At 38.6% G+C, this 19136-nt stretch overlaps 1 protein-coding gene across 1 annotated transcript in view; it reads left to right on the plus strand.

Annotated features, from left to right (window-relative positions):
• UPF2 (UPF2 regulator of nonsense mediated mRNA decay) overlaps positions 1-19136 on the plus strand; it is a 68395-nt gene that overhangs the window by 37109 nt on the left and 12150 nt on the right. The window contains exons 12-20 of the mRNA XM_086480960.1: positions 1039-1224; positions 1754-1957; positions 2576-2851; positions 4665-4848; positions 8776-8915; positions 10704-10808; positions 11736-11834; positions 12654-12821; positions 17665-17806. Coding sequence (XP_086337086.1) covers positions 1039-1224; positions 1754-1957; positions 2576-2851; positions 4665-4848; positions 8776-8915; positions 10704-10808; positions 11736-11834; positions 12654-12821; positions 17665-17806 — 1504 coding nt within the window. The remainder of the gene's footprint in view (positions 1-1038; positions 1225-1753; positions 1958-2575; positions 2852-4664; positions 4849-8775; positions 8916-10703; positions 10809-11735; positions 11835-12653; positions 12822-17664; positions 17807-19136) is intronic.

Genomic DNA, 19136 nt, shown 5'->3' on the forward strand with positions numbered 1-19136 from the left:
ATAAAACAGTACTTGCAGTTCAGGTTTGTTTATCTGTTGTTTGATGTAAATTGCTGTGTAGCCAACCTCTGTTAAAGCCTAACCAGTGCAGTTTCTTTTCCTATTGATCCCCCTTAGGGCGATTTAGAAAATATGGGATCGTATGATGTACATAAAAATGTAACACAACTTACAGAATTGCACGCATACATGCATATACACATGCATTAAAAAAAAATATTTTATAATGAAATTAAGCTCATCTTCATCTTTAACTGTAAAAATCAGCAGCTTAGAACTGCTACTTTAGTTCTTGTACAGAATTTTTAGATACAAGAAGTTTTTAAAACCCACAAAATAGATCTTTAAAGTACATATCCAAAATGGAGTAAGGAGAAAAGATTTGTATTCAGTGAGGAAAATTAGGACAATCCTGACAGTTAAGCACAGTAATTAGTGTTGATGTAGTAACCTTGTCTGATTTTTTTCTGAAATACTACTTTATGGTAGGTACTGGTTTTCTTGCAGTTCATTCTGCTTGGGTAACCAGCAATAATGGAGCATGTAATAAGGAAAATGCCATTGCCTAAACCATTGACAATTCATGTGAAACCATCGGTATAAACTCTCCGGAGTTGCATACTGATGTGAAAGTAGATTGCCCCTCTTAGGATAATTCGCTATGCTTGTGTCAAGCCATCAAGTTTTTCAGCTACTTCAGTTAAATAAAATCATGTTTTGAGTAGAGTGGCTAATAATCTTATTAACTGCTTATTTAAACACTAACATTTAGATGCCAAGTTAAACTTTAAATATTTGTCGGAAACCTTTTTCACCACAGGTGAACCATTATAAAAATAGGGATTGTAAAGAAAAATGACCTTGGAAATAGCCACGCAAACCCATATATGTGCTTTTGTCCTTTCTTCTCTCTACCTAAGGTTTTAACTTACTTCTCTGCAACTGTTCATGTTTCCTTTATTCCAGATGAAACTGTGAAAGCCTTTGACTTGAAGACGTAGTATGTCAACATCTTTAATCATTTGCATTTATTTTCAGGAACAAATGATGAGAAAAAAACAAGCAATGCATCTTGATGCCCGCTATGTTACAATGGTAGAAAATGCCTATTACTACTGTAATCCCCCTCCAGCTGAAAAAACTGTGAAGAAAAAACGTCCTCCTCTGCAGGAATATATTCGTAAGCTTCTGTACAAGGATCTCTCCAAGGTCACCACAGAGAAGGTAAATCCTTTTGAAATCTTTAATACAGGTTTTACTGGAAGTGATGTAGTACTTACTTACAAAGGGTTTGGGGAGGGTTGTGATTTTTTAATTGCAAGGAAGAGGGATCGTTTTTATATCCCTGATTAAGATAGTTTCATTTCTTTTATTGTACTGCATACAAGCTCCGGTCCCGGGCCTGCATTCTCCACAGCATTAAGTGCTGAAAAAATAGAGAATGAAATGAGAATCTTTGTGCCAAGTATCTTGTGTTCAGAGTAAGAGACAAAAGACTACGGTTAAATACAGAGTGTAAGAGCATGGAAATTACAGAACAGATTTGGACAGCTTGATTAGTAGCTAGAGCAGAGCAGTTGGGTTACATAGATAAAGTTTTCTGTAGCTACTGCAGGTCTGGAGGATGCTTGAAAAAGAGAATGAGGTTGCTTGCAGGTGCTTACAGGGCTTTCATCCCAACCATGAGAGATGGGGGATGACAGTGAGTATTTTGCCTGCTAAAATGTTGAGCTTGTCTTAAAATTTGATTTAGGTCCTGAGACAGATGCGCAAGCTGCCTTGGCAGGACGCAGAAGTAAAAGACTATGTTATATGCTGTATGATCAACATCTGGAATGTGAAATATAATAGTATTCACTGTGTAGCCAACCTCTTAGCAGGGTTGGTCCTTTACCAGGAAGATGTTGGAATTCACGTTGTGGATGGAGTGCTAGAGGATATTCGACTAGGAATGGAGGTAAACAACCAACATGCTTCTTAAGCTGTGCTTATCTACTTAAGTTGAAAGGAAAACGGTAAAATAATCTTGCTTAAAGAAAGGAATCCTTGGATTCTGGATTTTTGTCTGATGCCTTTTCTACCTCAGTTGTTGTTTTTTAATTTAAATAAACCTACATAAACCAAACCTCCCACCCAAAACCCCAACAAACTCCAAAGATTACTAGGACAGATTTTTTTGCCCCCCTTGTCATAGTAAGGGCTTGCAATTTATTCTCTCATGGTGTAGTCAGATTCATGCAACTTCAAGTAACTCTGGGGACACGTCCATATTTTGATAGATGCTATAATTACAGGAATTCTCTGGGCAATAAAGAATCATCTTAGATTTAAGATAGAGCATATGCTAAATGTATTTGAGCTTTGAAGTAACTACTAGTTGACCAGCTTTCATAAGTACTTCTTAATGCTTGATTTAGTGTAATGTATGTAGCCATAAATAACCATCTTTTATTATAACAAATTCTATCATTTTTTATACTGCTTTTTTTCTTTAAAACAAAAAAACAACAAACCTTTTGCGAAGATACTATTGTGTATGCATGATAAAGTGAATTTTCTGTCCTTTTTTATAAAGGTTAACCAGCCAAAATTTAACCAACGGCGGATCAGCAGTGCCAAGTTTTTGGGGGAGCTTTACAATTATCGGATGGTGGAATCAGCTGTAATATTTCGAACTCTGTATTCTTTCACATCATTTGGTGTGAACCCTGATGGTAGTCCTAGTCCACTGGACCCTCCAGAGCATCTTTTCAGAATCAGACTAGTTTGTACTATCCTCGATACCTGTGGGCAGTATTTTGACAGAGGATCCAGCAAACGAAAACTTGATTGCTTCCTTGTGTATTTTCAGGTATTTTAAGCTAAAATTTATATAGTTATGTAGATTTCTTTAACAAGCTAGTGTAAGTCAGTCTGTTACATATTTCTCTCATTGTTCTCTAGCACTGTAATTCTGAGAATCCTGTCTGTCCAACAGCAGTTCTGTTTGAAAGTGATGTGTATGTTCAGGTGTATGCAGATGTCACTGTTCCAACAAACTTGCAGAATGCTGGGGCAGCAGTTGATTCACTGAAGGGTTTAGTCGTACCCCCTTCAAGGAGTCTCAGCAAAAATGCACTGACAGAAACCCTGTGAACTCCAGCAAAGGCAAGTAAGTATCTGCCAGCTGGGAAGGAGTAGCTCCATGCAACGGTGCTGCCTGGCACTGGATACCTCGAAAGCAGCTTTACAGGAGCGGAGCCGGGACTGCGGGACTGTACGCACGTGGCGTTAAGTTCTGCACCATCAGGGTGGTGAAGGCCAGCAGCAGCCTGTGTTGTGTTGGCGAGGGCATAGCCAGCGGATTGAGGAAAGTGCATTTATTTTATCACTTTTAATTTTTTTTTTTTCACTTCTGCTTGGCATTTGTGAGGCCACATCTGGAGCACTGTTTCCAGTTTAGGGCTGCCTGGTAGGTGAGAGGAGAGCCATCAGCAAACTGAGCTGAGTCCAGTGGAGGGTCACTAAAGTGATCGGAGGGCTGTCGGTTCTCGCATGGTGGGTTTGCTCGGCTTGGAGAAGAGAATGCTGATTAGGTTGCTGTCCTCAGCTAATAGTGTTTGTAGAGAAGGAGTTACCAGATACTTCTCGGGCACGGTGAAAGGGTGAGAAGTAACGGTCACAAGTTGCAGCAAGGGAAGTCCTGACTCAATAGATGTAGCAGAGGGGGGGGGGGAGAGAGTTGATGATGGGAGTGTTTAAACGCTGGAATGGGTTCCTCAGAAAATGAGGAATTCCAGTCCATGGATTTCATGCTAAAACTCTTTGGACTTAATTTCTCTTTCTTTCTTTCTGCTTCTCTTTAAATTATACTAAAACAAGGATATTGAAAAATAAAAATTAAGGTGATGACTTATTTCAGACCTTCAGGATACATATCCTTCGTCTGTATATACATCACATAAAATGATGTGTTGCAGTACAGTCCCGTCCTATTTTTAAACCCAAAATAAACTTATCAGTGAAGAAGTCATTATATTTTTGTTATCATTTCAGTAAGTGTTCCTTTTGACCATGTCACCTTTTAAGTAAAGATTCTGTTACTCGTACATCATGTTCAGGTACAATTTTTGCAACACCTTTGTTCTCAGATTCTGCTGTTAGGTTCACTTAAGATCAGCATTTATTTTTTGCAATTTTAATGTAAGGGGTATGTACTAATTTGTTATAAAGCAAACTGGATAAGTCACTTCATGCTAGCTGCAGTTTTAAAACTTTGTGATGTTTCCCCCTTTCTCCCCATAATATGCCTTTGGGGGAATTAATTTCCTTGAAAATATATGGAGGAAGGAATTGAAAGCTGGCTGATTAAGTGCTCATTTCTCATAGGAAGAATCTGCCCTTAGAAGGCGCTTTCTTTTCAGTGCTTTTTTGCTCAGTCTTCATGCTTCTGACAGTCATTATGATAAAAGGAGCATGTTCTTAATGTTCATGATATCCAATGTTATCGAACAACATTTAGTGATATCAAAATATTTAATAGTTGTATGAAATAGGAGAGTAGCGATGTGAGATCTTTTGCATTTTCTACTATACAGACATGGCTAGGCATTACAAACTTCGTAAGTTCAATAGTTTATAAATGCCAGTGTGTATATAATTTATTAGAATATTTTGTATTCTAGCGGTATGTTTGGTGGAAAAAAAGTCTGGATGTTTGGACAAAAGACCACCCATTTCCTATAGACATAGACTATATGATCAGTGATACGCTGGAACTGCTGAGACCAAAGATAAAGCTCTGCAATTCACTGGAAGAAGCAATCAGACAGGTGCAAGACTTGGAACGAGAATTCCTAATAAAATTAGGTAAGAAAAAACGCAAGGGAAATAAGGTTTTTTTGACAATCCCTGTATTTCTTAAAACTATCTTTTGTATGATGATAACTAACTATTGTTATTCTCACAATAGAAATATTTTTGTAACTTCTTTGCATTTTTCTCATCACCATAGAGATCGTATGGAATCTCCGTAACTCTATAAAGTAAATGAATGTTTAAAAAGTCAAAATGAATACTATTAATATAGTAGTATTTGGAGAGGGGGAGTGTGTGTGTGTGCATATACATATATGTGTATTAGTATGTGGAATAGTATGGTGCAAATGATGAGGAAGAAACCTGTGAATTTCACCAGAAGCATTTAGGAAGCATGCTCTGCTACGGAAAGCAAGGACTATCTGTGTGCTCGATTACTGCAGCCTCTTGGTTGGTAAGGACTGATGGAAGCCAGCTTGGTCATTTTGGTAGATGGTTTGTTTGCAACCCTGTGTTCCTTCCCCGCTTCTGGACTAAAGTTGCTGTGTCGAAGCGAGCATTAGTGTAAGGCTACAATAAAAGAGACATGTTTTGCTTTTAAAATGCTGTCAGGTGCTTTGAGCTTACACTTCCTTTGGAATGATTTTGTATGGGCTTTACATTTCAGTAGAGGCCGGAGGATGATTTCCTTTTCGTGAGTTAGAGCTTTGGTTGGATTATTAAAGGGTTTTTTCTTCTTAAAACGTATGTGTCAGCTAGGCTGTGTGCTAGCTTGTAGTAGTTCCTGCTAAAAGTGCAGTAATGTGTATTTGTAATTCTTGCTGTGTTAAAAATCGGTTAATTTCAGGAGAAAAAAGTTGAGCTTGCAGTGCAGCTCAGTTGACAAATATTGGTTAGTGTGTATCTAAAACTACTCTCATCATATTTACCTTTAAACCTTTTGTACATACCAGTTCTTACTAATTACTGGGTACTACTGGCGCTCATTTCTCATTAAATGGAGTTGTTTTCTAATCTTCCATTTCTGTTTGAAGACAACCTTGTTCATGAAAATATTTTATATGTAAATTTTACACTTTAAGTGTTTAACTGCAGCCTTAATAGCACTTCATCTAGTTAGACAAGTTCAATTTTTCAGAATAATCCTTTAATCCAGTGGGATGAGTAGGTGTAATGGCCAGGTAAGACACTGCAAGTTCTGGTTTAGGAGGAATTTATTTTTTTAATATGCTGTTTAATTGACATGCCTTAAAATTACCTATGTCATAACTGAAATGCAGATAAAAATTTCCTTACGGTGTATATATATATAAATGACTGGCTTTTATGCTCTCAAAGTGATAACCAAGAAGTAGTTTACAACTAGTTACATAAACTGTAATATTCTTTTGAAAGATGCCCAGCACTACTTTCCCACAAATCATAAGAACTTCTGTTCTCTGAGTCACCACAGCTACAGCAGTTGGATTCGGTGTAGTTAAGGGGGAGATACGTGGTCACTGCATGTGAGTGAGTGTTGGAGAACATTTTGTTGTGTTTATTTTGACCTGAGCCAAGCCCTTCAACAGTACAGCCTCTGCTGTAGGGGGCTGTGTCATTCCTGTTCTACACACACCACCCCCACCAAGTGTGTTGCTTTTCTTTATTGATTGTACTTGCTTGCTATTAAACATCAGTATAGGGTGGAATAGTTCCTAGTCCTGCTGTTAGGACTCAGGAACGTTGTCATCTGCTTTTCTGATCTTTGAAGGTTATGACAATAAGTGCAGGCATATCTGAAGGAAATTAGTTTTTTTAATACTTTAGCAAAAGCTCTTGTGAAGCTGCAGTTCTTGATCAATTTGTCCCCACAGTTCCTCGGCCCATGGACAGTAATAACACGGAGAAGGTATTGTGCTGAAAGCCGTGATGTGCTTTGCTCTTTGTCAGTCTGAAGTGTAATTCTCGGCAGAACAGTGGGGTGGCTTGTTGCCTGCGGACCTTGCGTTGGGGACTGACTGTTGGCTCCTGTGCCGCTCTGGTGATTTTGTAAGAATATGGAGTGATTCAAAAGAAAGGCTTGAATAATTATGGAGCAGCACATAGTTTGAAGAGCACAGTGCTTATGAATAGGGAGAAAAAAATGCTTTGAAACCTCTGGAATGTGAAGGAGGAAGTGTGTGTGTGCGCGCCTGTGTTCACACAGAACTCAAATCCTCGATAACTGCCATACAACCATATATACCATTCATTTTATTTCTGAGTTTTGTCAAATTTGAGCGTGTCTCTCAAAATTCACCTCCTCTTAAAGCTCATCTTTGATCTTAGTCAAATTTTTGTAGAGACCTGGCTCTGTGTGTCTGCATATTGCATCTCTTAAAGGTATCTGAAGGTGGAAAAAATAAAAAATCTGGTATGCTCTGAACCACTTGTATATTCAGAATCTAGACTTCTGCCTAAGATTTGTGTGCTACTGCATTTCTGCATTTGTTCTTTGCATATAGCAGAGAGCAAACAAGGAGTGCCACGAGCACAGAACTGATCAGAGAATGATGGAATCGTAGAGTGGTTTGGGTTGGAAGGGACCTTCAAGACCATCTAGTCCAACCCCCTGCCATGGGCAGGGACACCTCCCACCAGACCAGGTTGCTCCAAGCCCCATCCAGCCTGGCCTTGAGCACTGCCAGGGAGAGGGCAGCCACAGCTTCTCTGGGCAATGTTCTGGTGTGTTCCTTTGCTGTCCAAAAAACTTTGTGCTAACAGCTGACCCGAAGCGTGGTTGGTGTAGTGTCAAAATATGAATGACAAACTGCATGGTAACTGTATTGACTTCTTAGTAAAATCTTTGAAAAATGACTGGCTTAGATCTGCTGTGGTGCAGAAGGCTGGCATCAGCATCGCTTTCTGCTAGCTCGAGCTATGATCCCCTGGAGGATTAAGTGGCTTTGTAAATTAATGAAAAAAAATAAGACAGTATGAGAACAATAGCGTATGCTGGAAGTTTGTTCCTTTTTGCATTGGATGGCTTAATTTTTGCCATAGCTGTTTTCTAAAAACAGATCTTCATTTTTTCCTGAATCAGAGCCATGCTTAATTCTTAAATATTTTCTCTGAAAACAATTCTGATTGAAATTTATAGCTAAGACTAAATTGAACACTGAAGCACTGAAAGAAGCTAAAACTTATTTTTCACTGCTGTGGGAATAGTATAGATAAGGATATTGCACTGAAGGATACCTTACTGAAAGAAAGCAGAGGTTTAGGGAGCCACTCTTGATACCTTATATAGAGTAAACTAAAATGTCTTCAAGGATAGATGTGGCAACCAGGTCAGTAAGGAAAACTGCAAGATGAACTAAAACACAGTGAAAGAACTGTCAGTCTTGTCTGCAGGTAGGATGAGCATGCTAGGTAATAGTTTTGGAAGAGACTCTCATTTCCTAAAGATTTTATATAGGCACCTGCATCTTCATATGTTCAAGTGCAGTCTGGGGACATGAGAAAAGAGTCAGAAAGATTTATTATAGGCTGAGAAAAGAGTCATTTCAAAACTGTTAATTGACAGTAGTGTGAAGTACTGGAACTAAGACTGGAGAGGCTTGGTGTCTTCTGGGTTCTGCTGCTTTTGTAGAGCAGCTGTACCTTAGTGCTTGTATTTCAGTGTGTGTTTCAGTAAGGTCGTGCATTTAGTTTGAGGATATTCTGAAGCAGTTTGCGCAGTGCAGCTTCTTGGTTGCTATTCTGTGGCAGTCTTTAAATATTCTCTGAAATATTTTCCTCCTTTTCTGGCAGGGAAATTATTACCCTTTATGAATAAGGTAACTATGTAGAAAATGTTTCATTCAGAAGTTGAATGAAGTTACAACCCATTGGAAGCTTTAGTGTTCAGTAACAACAGACTTTTGAAGTGATCTTCCACATACAACCTGAGTGGTTATATGTGTTCTAATTCTGTTCTACTTCCTTATTCTAATCCTTTCTCTTTTTTCCAAATTTCAGGAATTGTGAATGACAAAGATTCCAAAGATTCCATTACCGAAGGAGAGAACCTGGAAGAGGATGAAGAGGAGGAGGAAGGTGGAGCAGAGACAGAGGAACAATCTGGGAATGAAAGTGAAGTAAATGAGCCAGAAGAAGAGGTAAACTTAGTAATTTACCTTGCCTCACAAAAAGGATGAGTAATCAATATTTTGATTACTCATTACTTTCTGAAGCCCTTCCGTGTCACAGAGTTAGCAGGTGAAACGTGGGTATGTGCAGCCCAGTCGGTACTCTGAGGGTGTTTCCATCCCAGTTTTGTGTATATGAAAAACTGAATACAAAGTGTCTGAGGCTTATTCCAGAGAAATGGTGGCAGAAACTTGAACTTGACAACTTTGCTTAGGGTATGTCCTGCCTCTCAACAAAAAGATGCCTTCATTTTTTTTGGCATGAAAACACTTCCAGATAATTTTCCTTATCTGTTCTAGAAGCAAATTTATTGACTAGATGTCAGAGCAGTCATGTAGGAAAAATAACAGGTGTTCAGAGTATACCTGTATAATATGAATAAATAAAAGATTTATGGAGCGTAACAACCTTCCTTGTTTACTGTGCCAATAATATTTTGTGTCAAAAGTGGAGCCAATAAAAAAAGACGTGTACATTAGAAATTCTAACTTGTCACTATGACACAGCAAAATTACATGATAATGGTAGCGTTATGAGAAAATGAGTTCATCAAGGAAATAAACGCTTTTTCTCCTTATGCTTGGGTTGGCTGGTTTACTAGTAAGCTTTCTTTTGGTCTATGCTTCTCAGCATTAAAGTTCCTGAAATTTGGCTGGGTTTGTGCCTGTACCCACAAATTAATAATGTCATTAGAATCATAAACAGTTGGAGGGTGGGGAAGGGACCTCTGGAGATCTTCTTGTCCAACCTCCCTTGCTTGAAGCAGGGTCACCTAGAGCCGGTTGCCTGAGGCAATGTCCAATTAAGTTTTGAATATCTCCAAGGATGGAGGCTCCACAAGCTTTTTGGCCAATCTGTTCCAGCATTCAAACGCCATCACAGTAAAGAAGCCTTTTTTTCTTAGGTTTAAATGAAATTTTTCCACTTGTATCCATTGCCTCTGGGTCTGTCACTGGTCACCACTGAGAACAGTCCGACTTCTCTTCTTTGCTCCCTCCGTTCAGGTGTTACACGCATTGGGATGATCTCCCCCCACCCTGAGCCCTCTGTTCCCCAGACTAAACACCACCGTTTCTCTCAGCCGCTCCTCCTATGGCAGGTGCTCCAAACCCTTAATCATCTTCATGGCCTGTTGCTGGACTTGCTCCAGTATGTCCGTATCTGTCTTGTACTGGAGAAGCCAGAGCTGGGCATGGCGCTCCAGATGTGTCTTGCCAGTGCTGGGCAGGCAGGAAGGATCACCTCCTGTGACCCGTTGACAGCACTTCTTTCCTAATGCAGCTCAGGGTGCAGTCAGCTGCCTTTGCTGCAGGGGTGCACGGCTGGTTCTTGGTCAGTTTGTTCTCCACCAGGCCCCCAGGTCCTTCTGCCAAGCTGTTTTCCAGACGGGCAGCTTCCAGCCTCAACTGGTGAATGGCGTTATTGCTCCTGAGGTGCAGGACTTCGCGTTTCCCTTCGTTGAACTTCATGAGTTCTCATCAATCCGCTCCTCCAGCGTGTTGAGTTCCTTCTGATGGGCAGCACAACTATCTGGTGTATCAGCCACTACTCCCAGTTTTCTGTTGTGTGTTTGTGAAAATGTTGGGTAAAGCTGAGTGAGCTGAAACAACTACAAAACATAAATTTACTAAGACTGAACCAACCAAACAGGTTCGGATGGGGAGAGGGTAGGAAAGGCGCAGAAAATGTCTATGAGGAGTCAGATGCAAGTGGAATTTTGTTTTAAAATAGTCAGAAGTTATTCTTGAATATTTCAGGAGGGGTCTGACAATGAGGAAGAAGAAGGTGAAGAAGAGGAGGAAGAAAACACAGATTATCTTACAGACTCCAATAAGGAAAATGAAACCGATGAGGAGAATACAGTATGTATTGTAGCTTTAGGTAGCTGAGTTGGCTTTTGCATCTTTGGTTTTCTTTACTGTATGTTTTTTTGCCAATGCTGCTCATACCATATCTGGGAGAACGTGTCAAGAACGCTCCCAGCTGTTCTTTCAAATATATTTTGGAGCTTATTTATTTTTGTATTCGCAAACTTTCAATATTACTTTCTGAAAATACTTACGCTGTCAACTTTACTACAGCATGTTTTCACAGGACTGCACTTTCACAGGTAGCTAGACTGGAAAAGGTTGCCTAAATGATGGTTTTGCAGTGCCAGCAATTGTAGCGAACTGGTATGATACCACAAGGTAAACTGGTTACACTCCCCTAGATCTCAAAACTGAGACGGAGGCAAACCAAGAAACTCAAGAAGCACAAATTTGGGATTGGCAGATTATAACATCTGTAGTAAAAGAACCCATCTCGTTGAGCCTGAATTGCAGTTAGATAGTAAGGAAAGTAATGGTTGTTGCAGAACAGTGTGTTGGGGTACTGACTTCAAACATTTTTATTGTCATGTTGTGCTTTCCAAATACTGAAGGATTATATTTGTCTTGAAAAGACCATGTGACGTAGGGACTTAATGGAAAAATCAGTTAAATTAGGTGTGGTGGGGTAGAGGCTTTTCTTTGTACTGTTGCCATATCTAGAATGTATCTGTACACGTATGCTGGTATGTCAGAATATTATGAGAGGCCAGCCTTCGTAATAATTGATGCAATAAACATCAGGAATATTTCAAGAAAATAATCCAGGCTGGAAACATTTTTCTTTAACAACTTGGTTTTTTAAAGCTTTTGATTATGCGTGATATGGAAGCCATAAGGATATTTTTCCACTTATTTCTAGACTGAACACTTGTATTTCTGAAACTCATGTAATAGAAGGTTTTTTCCCCATTGCAATAGGAAGTAATGATTAAAGGAGGAGGACTTAAGCATGTCCCTTGTGCAGAAGATGAGGACTTCATTCAGGCATTGGATAAAATGATGCTGGAAAATCTTCAGGTATTAATTTTAAAAATAAGTATTTATGTAATTTATACAGCTAACTGTATTTGATTATTTTTTTTAAAAATAAGTGATTCATGCTTAGCTTACCATACATGGATATTTTTCCCTTAGCTGTGGCCTCTTCTCCACAATTGACTTGTTTGGATAAGTAGCTTTCAGTAAAATAGCTGTTAATTGTATTGTTTGCCCAGTGAATACATGGCTTGCTGACATATATTTTACTGGATGAATAACAACTGCATCAGATACTATGCAATGCTTCTGACTATGCTAGACTACCTAAGCCTAGGTTTTAACGTGTTTAAAATGTAGCTGCATTTAAATTTACGTAACCTTTAAGTTCTTTTTTTTATTTTTTTAAGTCCTGTCTGGTAAGTCGTAGAATCATAGAATGGTTTGGGTTGAAAGGGACCTTAAAGATCATCTAGTTCTAACCCCCTGCCATGGGCAGGTATTGAGTACAGCGAGCCTTGTATGAGGAATACAGTAATAAGATGCTGCAAAAAACCTTGAATGTGGAATGTCCATTCTCAGGTGTGTCTAATCAAGTTTCTAGATTTCTTTTCTTAAAAGGTTGTTATCCAGACTTACTTTAAAATTTGAAGTATTCTGTCTCTGTAACTTTCTGTTTCGCAAGCAGGGAAACCGAAGGAAAATGTAGTAAAGCCTAATACGTTTGTTTGTTCGTGCTCTGTTTTCCTGGAAGGTTAAACCTTTTCTCAGTCATGAAAATACGAATGTTGCCAGACTGACTGACACTTTTAGCATGTAGTCATTTAGGGAATTTACTCCTTTTTTTTTTTTTTTAAATAGCAACGGAGTGGTGAATCTGTTAAAGTACATCAGTTGGATGTTGCTATTCCTTTACATCTCAAAAGTCAGCTCAAGAAGGGTCCCCCACTTGGAGGTGGGGAAGGAGAGTCAGAGTCTGGAGACACAATGCCATTTGTCATGTTAACACGAAAAGGCAACAAACAGCAGGTAAGAGTTTATGTAAAGTATAGATACTGCTTAAATAAATAAAATCCTTTCACTTTTTTGAAAGTCACACTCTTTTGAAGTCACAGAATTTTTTATTTCTTCATCCTTTTCTCAGAATGGGGTACAGACAACTTGATTTTGATAAACAGAAAATACCATAGTTTCTTGGAATTCTTGGTTGTTAATAGAAATAGTGTAGAGAAATTATGTGGTTAGATTATATCACTACTAATTATGTTTGGCGGTTACAGCAATCGCCAGTGGTATGTCTTACGTGTATTTTACACGTAGTTGCAGGAGATGAACGGATGCTGTTAGTGGACTGCCACTGAACGTTGGAAGGAGTAGGGAAAAAAGGAATATTCCAGAAACTTTGAGATTTGGCGGATTTTTTGAAAACACTTTCAGCTTCAAATCGAGATATATGGCATTTGCTAAATTCTGTTTCCTAAGTAACTGCCGCTTGGCTGAATTTGTTCAACTTGCCAAAAAAAGTCACTATCTCTGAAGACAGTTTTGGGGGATTACTCCAGAATGCACCAAGTGAATCTCTCAGAGAAACTTCAGTGGAAATCATGTTGATGAAACAAATAAACCCCTTGCTTCATGCAGCCAAGCTGTGTATTAGTCTTGGCTCTTTTCTCCCGTGTATGTTTGAATTTTCCTAGGTCAGCAAACGCACAGCATACAAATCAGTACCTAACACATTCCATGTGCATTTCTCATCATGGCTTAGGTCTTTAAAAGAAATGTTTTAATTTTGGTTGTATAAATTGAGGATGAAAACGAATGACTGAGTTTAGGTGGGAAGCTAAACCAAGGCATTGTTTCATTCCGCACATCTGTACTTTCAAGTGTTTAGATCCATGTCATTACCTGATTTCGACTCTTTGTTACCTGAGTTGTGACACTCGTCTAACAGTTGGGGTATGTAAAGCTGGCAGAGTCTTTCTCTTCCATCATATGAAAGAGGCTTCAAAAATCCTTGTAGCAAGTGAGAAGGTCTCTTCTCTTAAAACATGTGAACTAGTGAGTGTGTGCTGTGCTAAGTGCTTTGAAAGTGTAAGTGGTGATACCTGTTTGAGTGGGCACAAATGTGCTCGCATTTAGCAGTGACAGTTAACTGATCTCCTTACTACATTTGTTTGGTTATTCTGTTTTCCTGGAACTTGAATGTGGTATACCGAGTTCTACAGAAGTTTTGAGTGGGGAATTTTAACTGTTGCCATCGGGCTGGGAAGGGATTTAAGAAAACTTTATTTAAAAAAGATGTTTAGCTTTTTCAGGATAATTTACTGGGAATATCTGTAGTTACCGAGAATGTTAGGATCTTCAATATTCTGTGTGAGGGGAAAATATTACTGACACGTGGCTTAAAAAGAAAGAAGGACTTGTTCAGGAGTTTTCCCTGCTCCTCCCCCAATATTTGGTTTTGGGAGTAGGCTCTTCCTGCCAAAACTCCTCTCTGTTTCTAGAAATGTAGAAAACGGTTGCTTTATAGACTGCTTCGGTTCTTGAGTCGATGAAAGGCTTCTTTGTCCATAGTTCTGTATTCAGAAAAAAATTATGTCTTAATAGTCAGTTTTAATAGAAAAGTAAGTAGGACAGAAGAGGTGGAGTTGAAAAGAAAATAGTTATTCCTTCTTATAGTGCTTTATTTTGAATCTGCGTGAGCAGAATGCGCGCAGAGTTTTGAAGTGATGGATGCATGCTTTACTGTTCAGTTACAGCTGTAAACTTTCAGCTGTTTAAAAACAGTCAGAAGGAGTTTGCAGACAACCTGGAAGGCTGTAGGTAGCCTCTCATCTGCACAGTCACTGGAATGATAAGCATCACCAGCTCAGGACAGCATCAGCCTAATCGCTTGCTGTGTTAGCAGTTGGTTGGGTATCTGTGTTTTGTCAGCAGTGCTGCTGAAACTGGAAATCTTCACTGTAAGAAAGTTCCTACTGATGAAAATGGAACGTGCTGTGCTTCCTTCTGGAGATTAATATCTGGTGTTGAGGTCCAGTCACTAAATATTCAGCTCACATGCCAGTGTTCAGCCACGTTTTAGTGGAGCATTGACGACGAGTTGTTTTTTCGAAGCAACACAAGAACGACTATTTACCAGCAGCATGCAACCTGAATTAATAGTCACTGCAGGCTGATAGTAACAAGAACGTTGTATTTTATCCTTTTTTGTCACACTAATTTACAAAAACAGGCAATAGCAAGGATTTTGGGCAGACCAGACCAGTGTCTTGCAATAGGTGGCTGGGTATTTTTTTGCCTGTCGGCTATAACAGAGTAGTTGTCACACAACTTCCAAAACTAGTAGTAGTAGAACTGAACGTGGTTATTGGAAATTAGACTGTGGCAATCGTGATTTATCCATGAGCCAAGTGAGAGCAAGGGGAAATAAAGAAATATTACCATTTTAAGGGATCAGAGCTGAGGTCTATCTGATACGTCTGGTGTTTTTGAAACTGTCAGAGAAGTTTTATGTGAGGTAGGTGTGAACTAAGGTGAGATTTATACCTTAAAAAGAAAGTCACCTGATGTCAAGAAATTTGATCAATACCCAAGGCAAAAGATTTCCTTTCATTTGAAAGATTTTTAGCAAGATTCCGTAAAAGAATGGTCACATCCATGGAATAGTCAAGTCTGTCCTTGAATGTGGAGTTCTTTATCTCAGTGACATTTTCATGAAATCTGTAATCTCATCTTCTGCATTGTCACTTTTGATCTTTCTTCAGTTTGCCATCGTCTAAGTGAAGTCCTTATGTTCTGTCCTCATCTCACAGATTTTATAAGAGTTTTTTGATGTACCTTTTCACTGTTTGCAAATCAGAAGTGTTTCATTTGCTCGGTAATCATCGTATCCTTTAGTAATTATTATCAGTGATTTTATTTCAGATGGCAACTGTCCGATTGGCTTGACATAGCGACTCAGTGATATTTTGTTGATTAAGTCTGTTTCTTGTATCTGTTTCTTTCATTCACACCCTTCTATATTTCAGTTTTCTTTTTTCTGCTTTAAGCATCCTGTCTGAAAACACCAGTCCCATTAAGCTGTTAAAGCCATAGAAAGATAAAATATAGAGGACACGTTAAGATGGATGAGGAGCTACTGGTGAAGCTAAGGAATGATTTTTAGCATGAAATGCTGCTGACGGGTTAGTTATTTGTGTAGCTTGTGTAGATCTCATTTGGCAGTATCTGGGAACGTGCATAGTCTGCTCAGCAACCAGTAACTAAAGCTTACGTTTCTATTGGAATTTCAAGAAATTTAATTTTTACTGTTCCCCACATGCCTGAATAACAGGCTTGTATTTGTGTTAAATATAATATGCTATTACCGCCAGCCCCCCATCTTTTACCTCTTTGTCTCGAATAAATCTTCTGGTTGACAGGTTTTCACTGTACTCAGGTTTTTCTCAAGTCTTTGCAAGAGTCTGTCTTAACTGTTTCAAACACAGTTTGTTTTCAAATGCTGCATCTGAGTACTTGGTGTCTTCTCACACTTGTTATTCATCTGCTGCTAGTGGAGCACTACTATCTAATAGATACCTTGAGATTTCTTAGTAATTATTGCATTAAATGCTAACCATGTGCAGTGAGGATTTTGCTTTTACTGTATACCTTCTCAACAGAGGCTTTGATAGTGTGTCTTTCTGTCTGCAGCTTTTGACAGTGGACCAGAAAAGAACACTTACATTTGTTCTGTTTCTGCGGAAATGGATGACAAGAACAAGCAGCAGGATTCAGTGTAGTTTATGGAATATCAAGAGTGATTATCCTTAAGTGCATTACCCTGCTTAGAGCACAGAAATATTTATTTCTAATGGAGGCGCAGTTGAAGGAGGAAGTGCAATTTTTCTAAATAGGTTCACAAACTTTAGCATTAAGGGCTTTCTGAAAACTATTGTTTCAGTGGCAGATAAGAATCACTTCTCTGTTTTGGAACAATTATAAAAAAAAATATGTGGAAATAAAACCTTGGATTTCCTCAGTCGGGGGGGGTGGGGTGGGGAAAAAGCGTCTTCCCTGTGTCTCTCTGAAAGTCTCAGCTGTATTTTTCAGAGAGAGGGTACATCTATAGGAGTAGTAGTGAGCTTACCTTTAATGTAGCTTGTGGCATATCAGATGTGTTGAATGTGTCATGTAGATGTTTGGGTGTGGGGAAAGGGGGAAAGATTAGTGTTGTCACCACAGTTGTCTCCAGACTAATAAGCAGCGCTGCGGAGCTGGAATCAGTTGTAAAAGGAAAAGTACTGGCCAAGGCATGCTGGGGGATATCTGAAGTGCTTGGAGTGTTTGTTGTCCGTTATTACAAGGTGTAATAGTAGAAATTCTGCTCAGGAGCTTCATCCCTTTGGAAGTTAGAGACTTCTGGAGGGAGATGCAGCTTTCTGAGTCAGCTCTGGTGCTTTTATCTCAAGACCAGTGTAATTCACTGTGAGGCTATTGGCTTGTATGAAAATAAGAAATCAAGCATATAGCTGTATGCTCCTGATGAAAGCTAATAAATTTCGTTCCCATAAATTCTTTGTGTAAAAGTCTTTCGCCTTAGCAGTACATCAGCCTTTTTTTGTATGTCCTCTGTGCCTTTAGAAGGCCTGAATAGCTCGTGTTTTTCTCATACTTCCTTATGTGAAATAATTAAACAAACAAAACCACAACAAAACCACACCAAAAAGAAACCAAAACTGAACCAAACAACACACTTCCCAGTTGAAACTTCTGTGGGAAGTACCTGATGACAATAACTTACAGATAATCATAACCCTTCTGTATTTTTGTTTGTTCTGTCATCATTTTTTTTTCTGTGATAGGGACTTAAACTTATTTTCATTTGCAGTTTAAGATCCTGAATGTACCAATGTCTTCCCAACTTGCTGCAAACCACTGGAACCAGCAGCAAGCTGAACAGGAGGAGAGAATGAGGATGAAAAAGCTCACTTTGGATATCAATGAACGGCAAGAACAAGAGGACTACCAGGGTGAGAAAATCAGAGTATTTAATTTTTATTTTCAGAGGAACTTTTTGTGGATCTACAGAAAAATGTTATTTGTGATAATTAGCAGCTCAAGTTCTAAATACTGATTTGCAATACTTCAGGGGAAAACCTGTATTTTAGTTTGTCATTCGTTATTTATTCCCTGGTCTCTGTGCTTGAAGAAGTTTTTATAGCCCTTCCATGAAAGGGACTTTTCAAGAAAGCCTCAAATCTCAGCATTCCTGTTCATTTTGGGGAAGGGGAGGAACTGAGATTCTTTCCTTAAAAATAAGATAACAGAAAATGAATCTGATGTTTGTGGCATCATCTCCATTACTGCAAGACAATTGAGTTGGATACAAGAGGAATTAATTCTGTGCAACTTAAACTCTGCTTTTTAGATATTAATAGGTATTTTAGATACTAACAGTATTTAGAATCTTCATCAGTCTTGCTAAGACTTACAAATACTAAGAGAGAGTCTTCATTTGAGAAATAAAAACTGTCACTCTACTTTCATATTGCTAAAGGTTCTAGGAGTGCTACACATCTTAACAGAATGAAGGTTTCACACGTAGTATATGATTTAATTTGTATTTTTAAAGATATGCAAGTCAGACATTTTGGAATCTGAACAGGTTGAAGCAAACAGTGAATACAACAGATCGTACAGCCCCTAAACTCGTGCACTTGATGTATTTGTTTGTTGGGTGGCTTGGTTTGGGTTTTTTTCCTAGAGTCAACTTTCCTTGGCTTGGATAGTGAACAAAGCCAGACCAATAAAACTGATGATATTCAGTTCTTAACGTTAGTATTTCCATTTCACATCTCCACAGTTCATGCTCTGTGATTTTTTTTTTCTTTTTTTTTTGCAAGGATGTTGCAGTCTGGTGGTAATCACAGTATAAGTAGTTAATTAGCAGGAAATCTCATTTAAGGTATTTAGTGAAAGGTCATTATTTATCAAGAAATGGGAAATTTAAATGAAAGCAGCTTTAATTCTGAAACCACAACAGAATCTAACACTCCTTTCAGAGCTTTGGTAGTTCAAGAACTAAACACATAGCTGTAAAAAGGAGTGCTCTTCCAAAGGGGGTGTCTACAGAGCTCTGAAATGGTGACACAATATATTCAGTGATGAGCTGAAAAACTTCTTTTTTGAGACATTCCCATCTTATAAAGCCCACTTGTGAAAAAGGAACAATAGACTCTGGAATTAGACATTTAAGTGCTTTTCTCAGAATTTTGGGGAGATTTTCCTTGTTAATGATCTTTCTGATATTTTAACTGGTCAGGGCATTTGGGGTTTTATGCCTTATCATGTGACTTTGTT

Source organism: Leptosomus discolor, chromosome 1, assembly GCF_034619465.1.
Source record: "Leptosomus discolor isolate bLepDis1 chromosome 1, bLepDis1.hap2, whole genome shotgun sequence".
Lineage (NCBI taxonomy): Eukaryota > Metazoa > Chordata > Aves > Leptosomiformes > Leptosomidae > Leptosomus > Leptosomus discolor.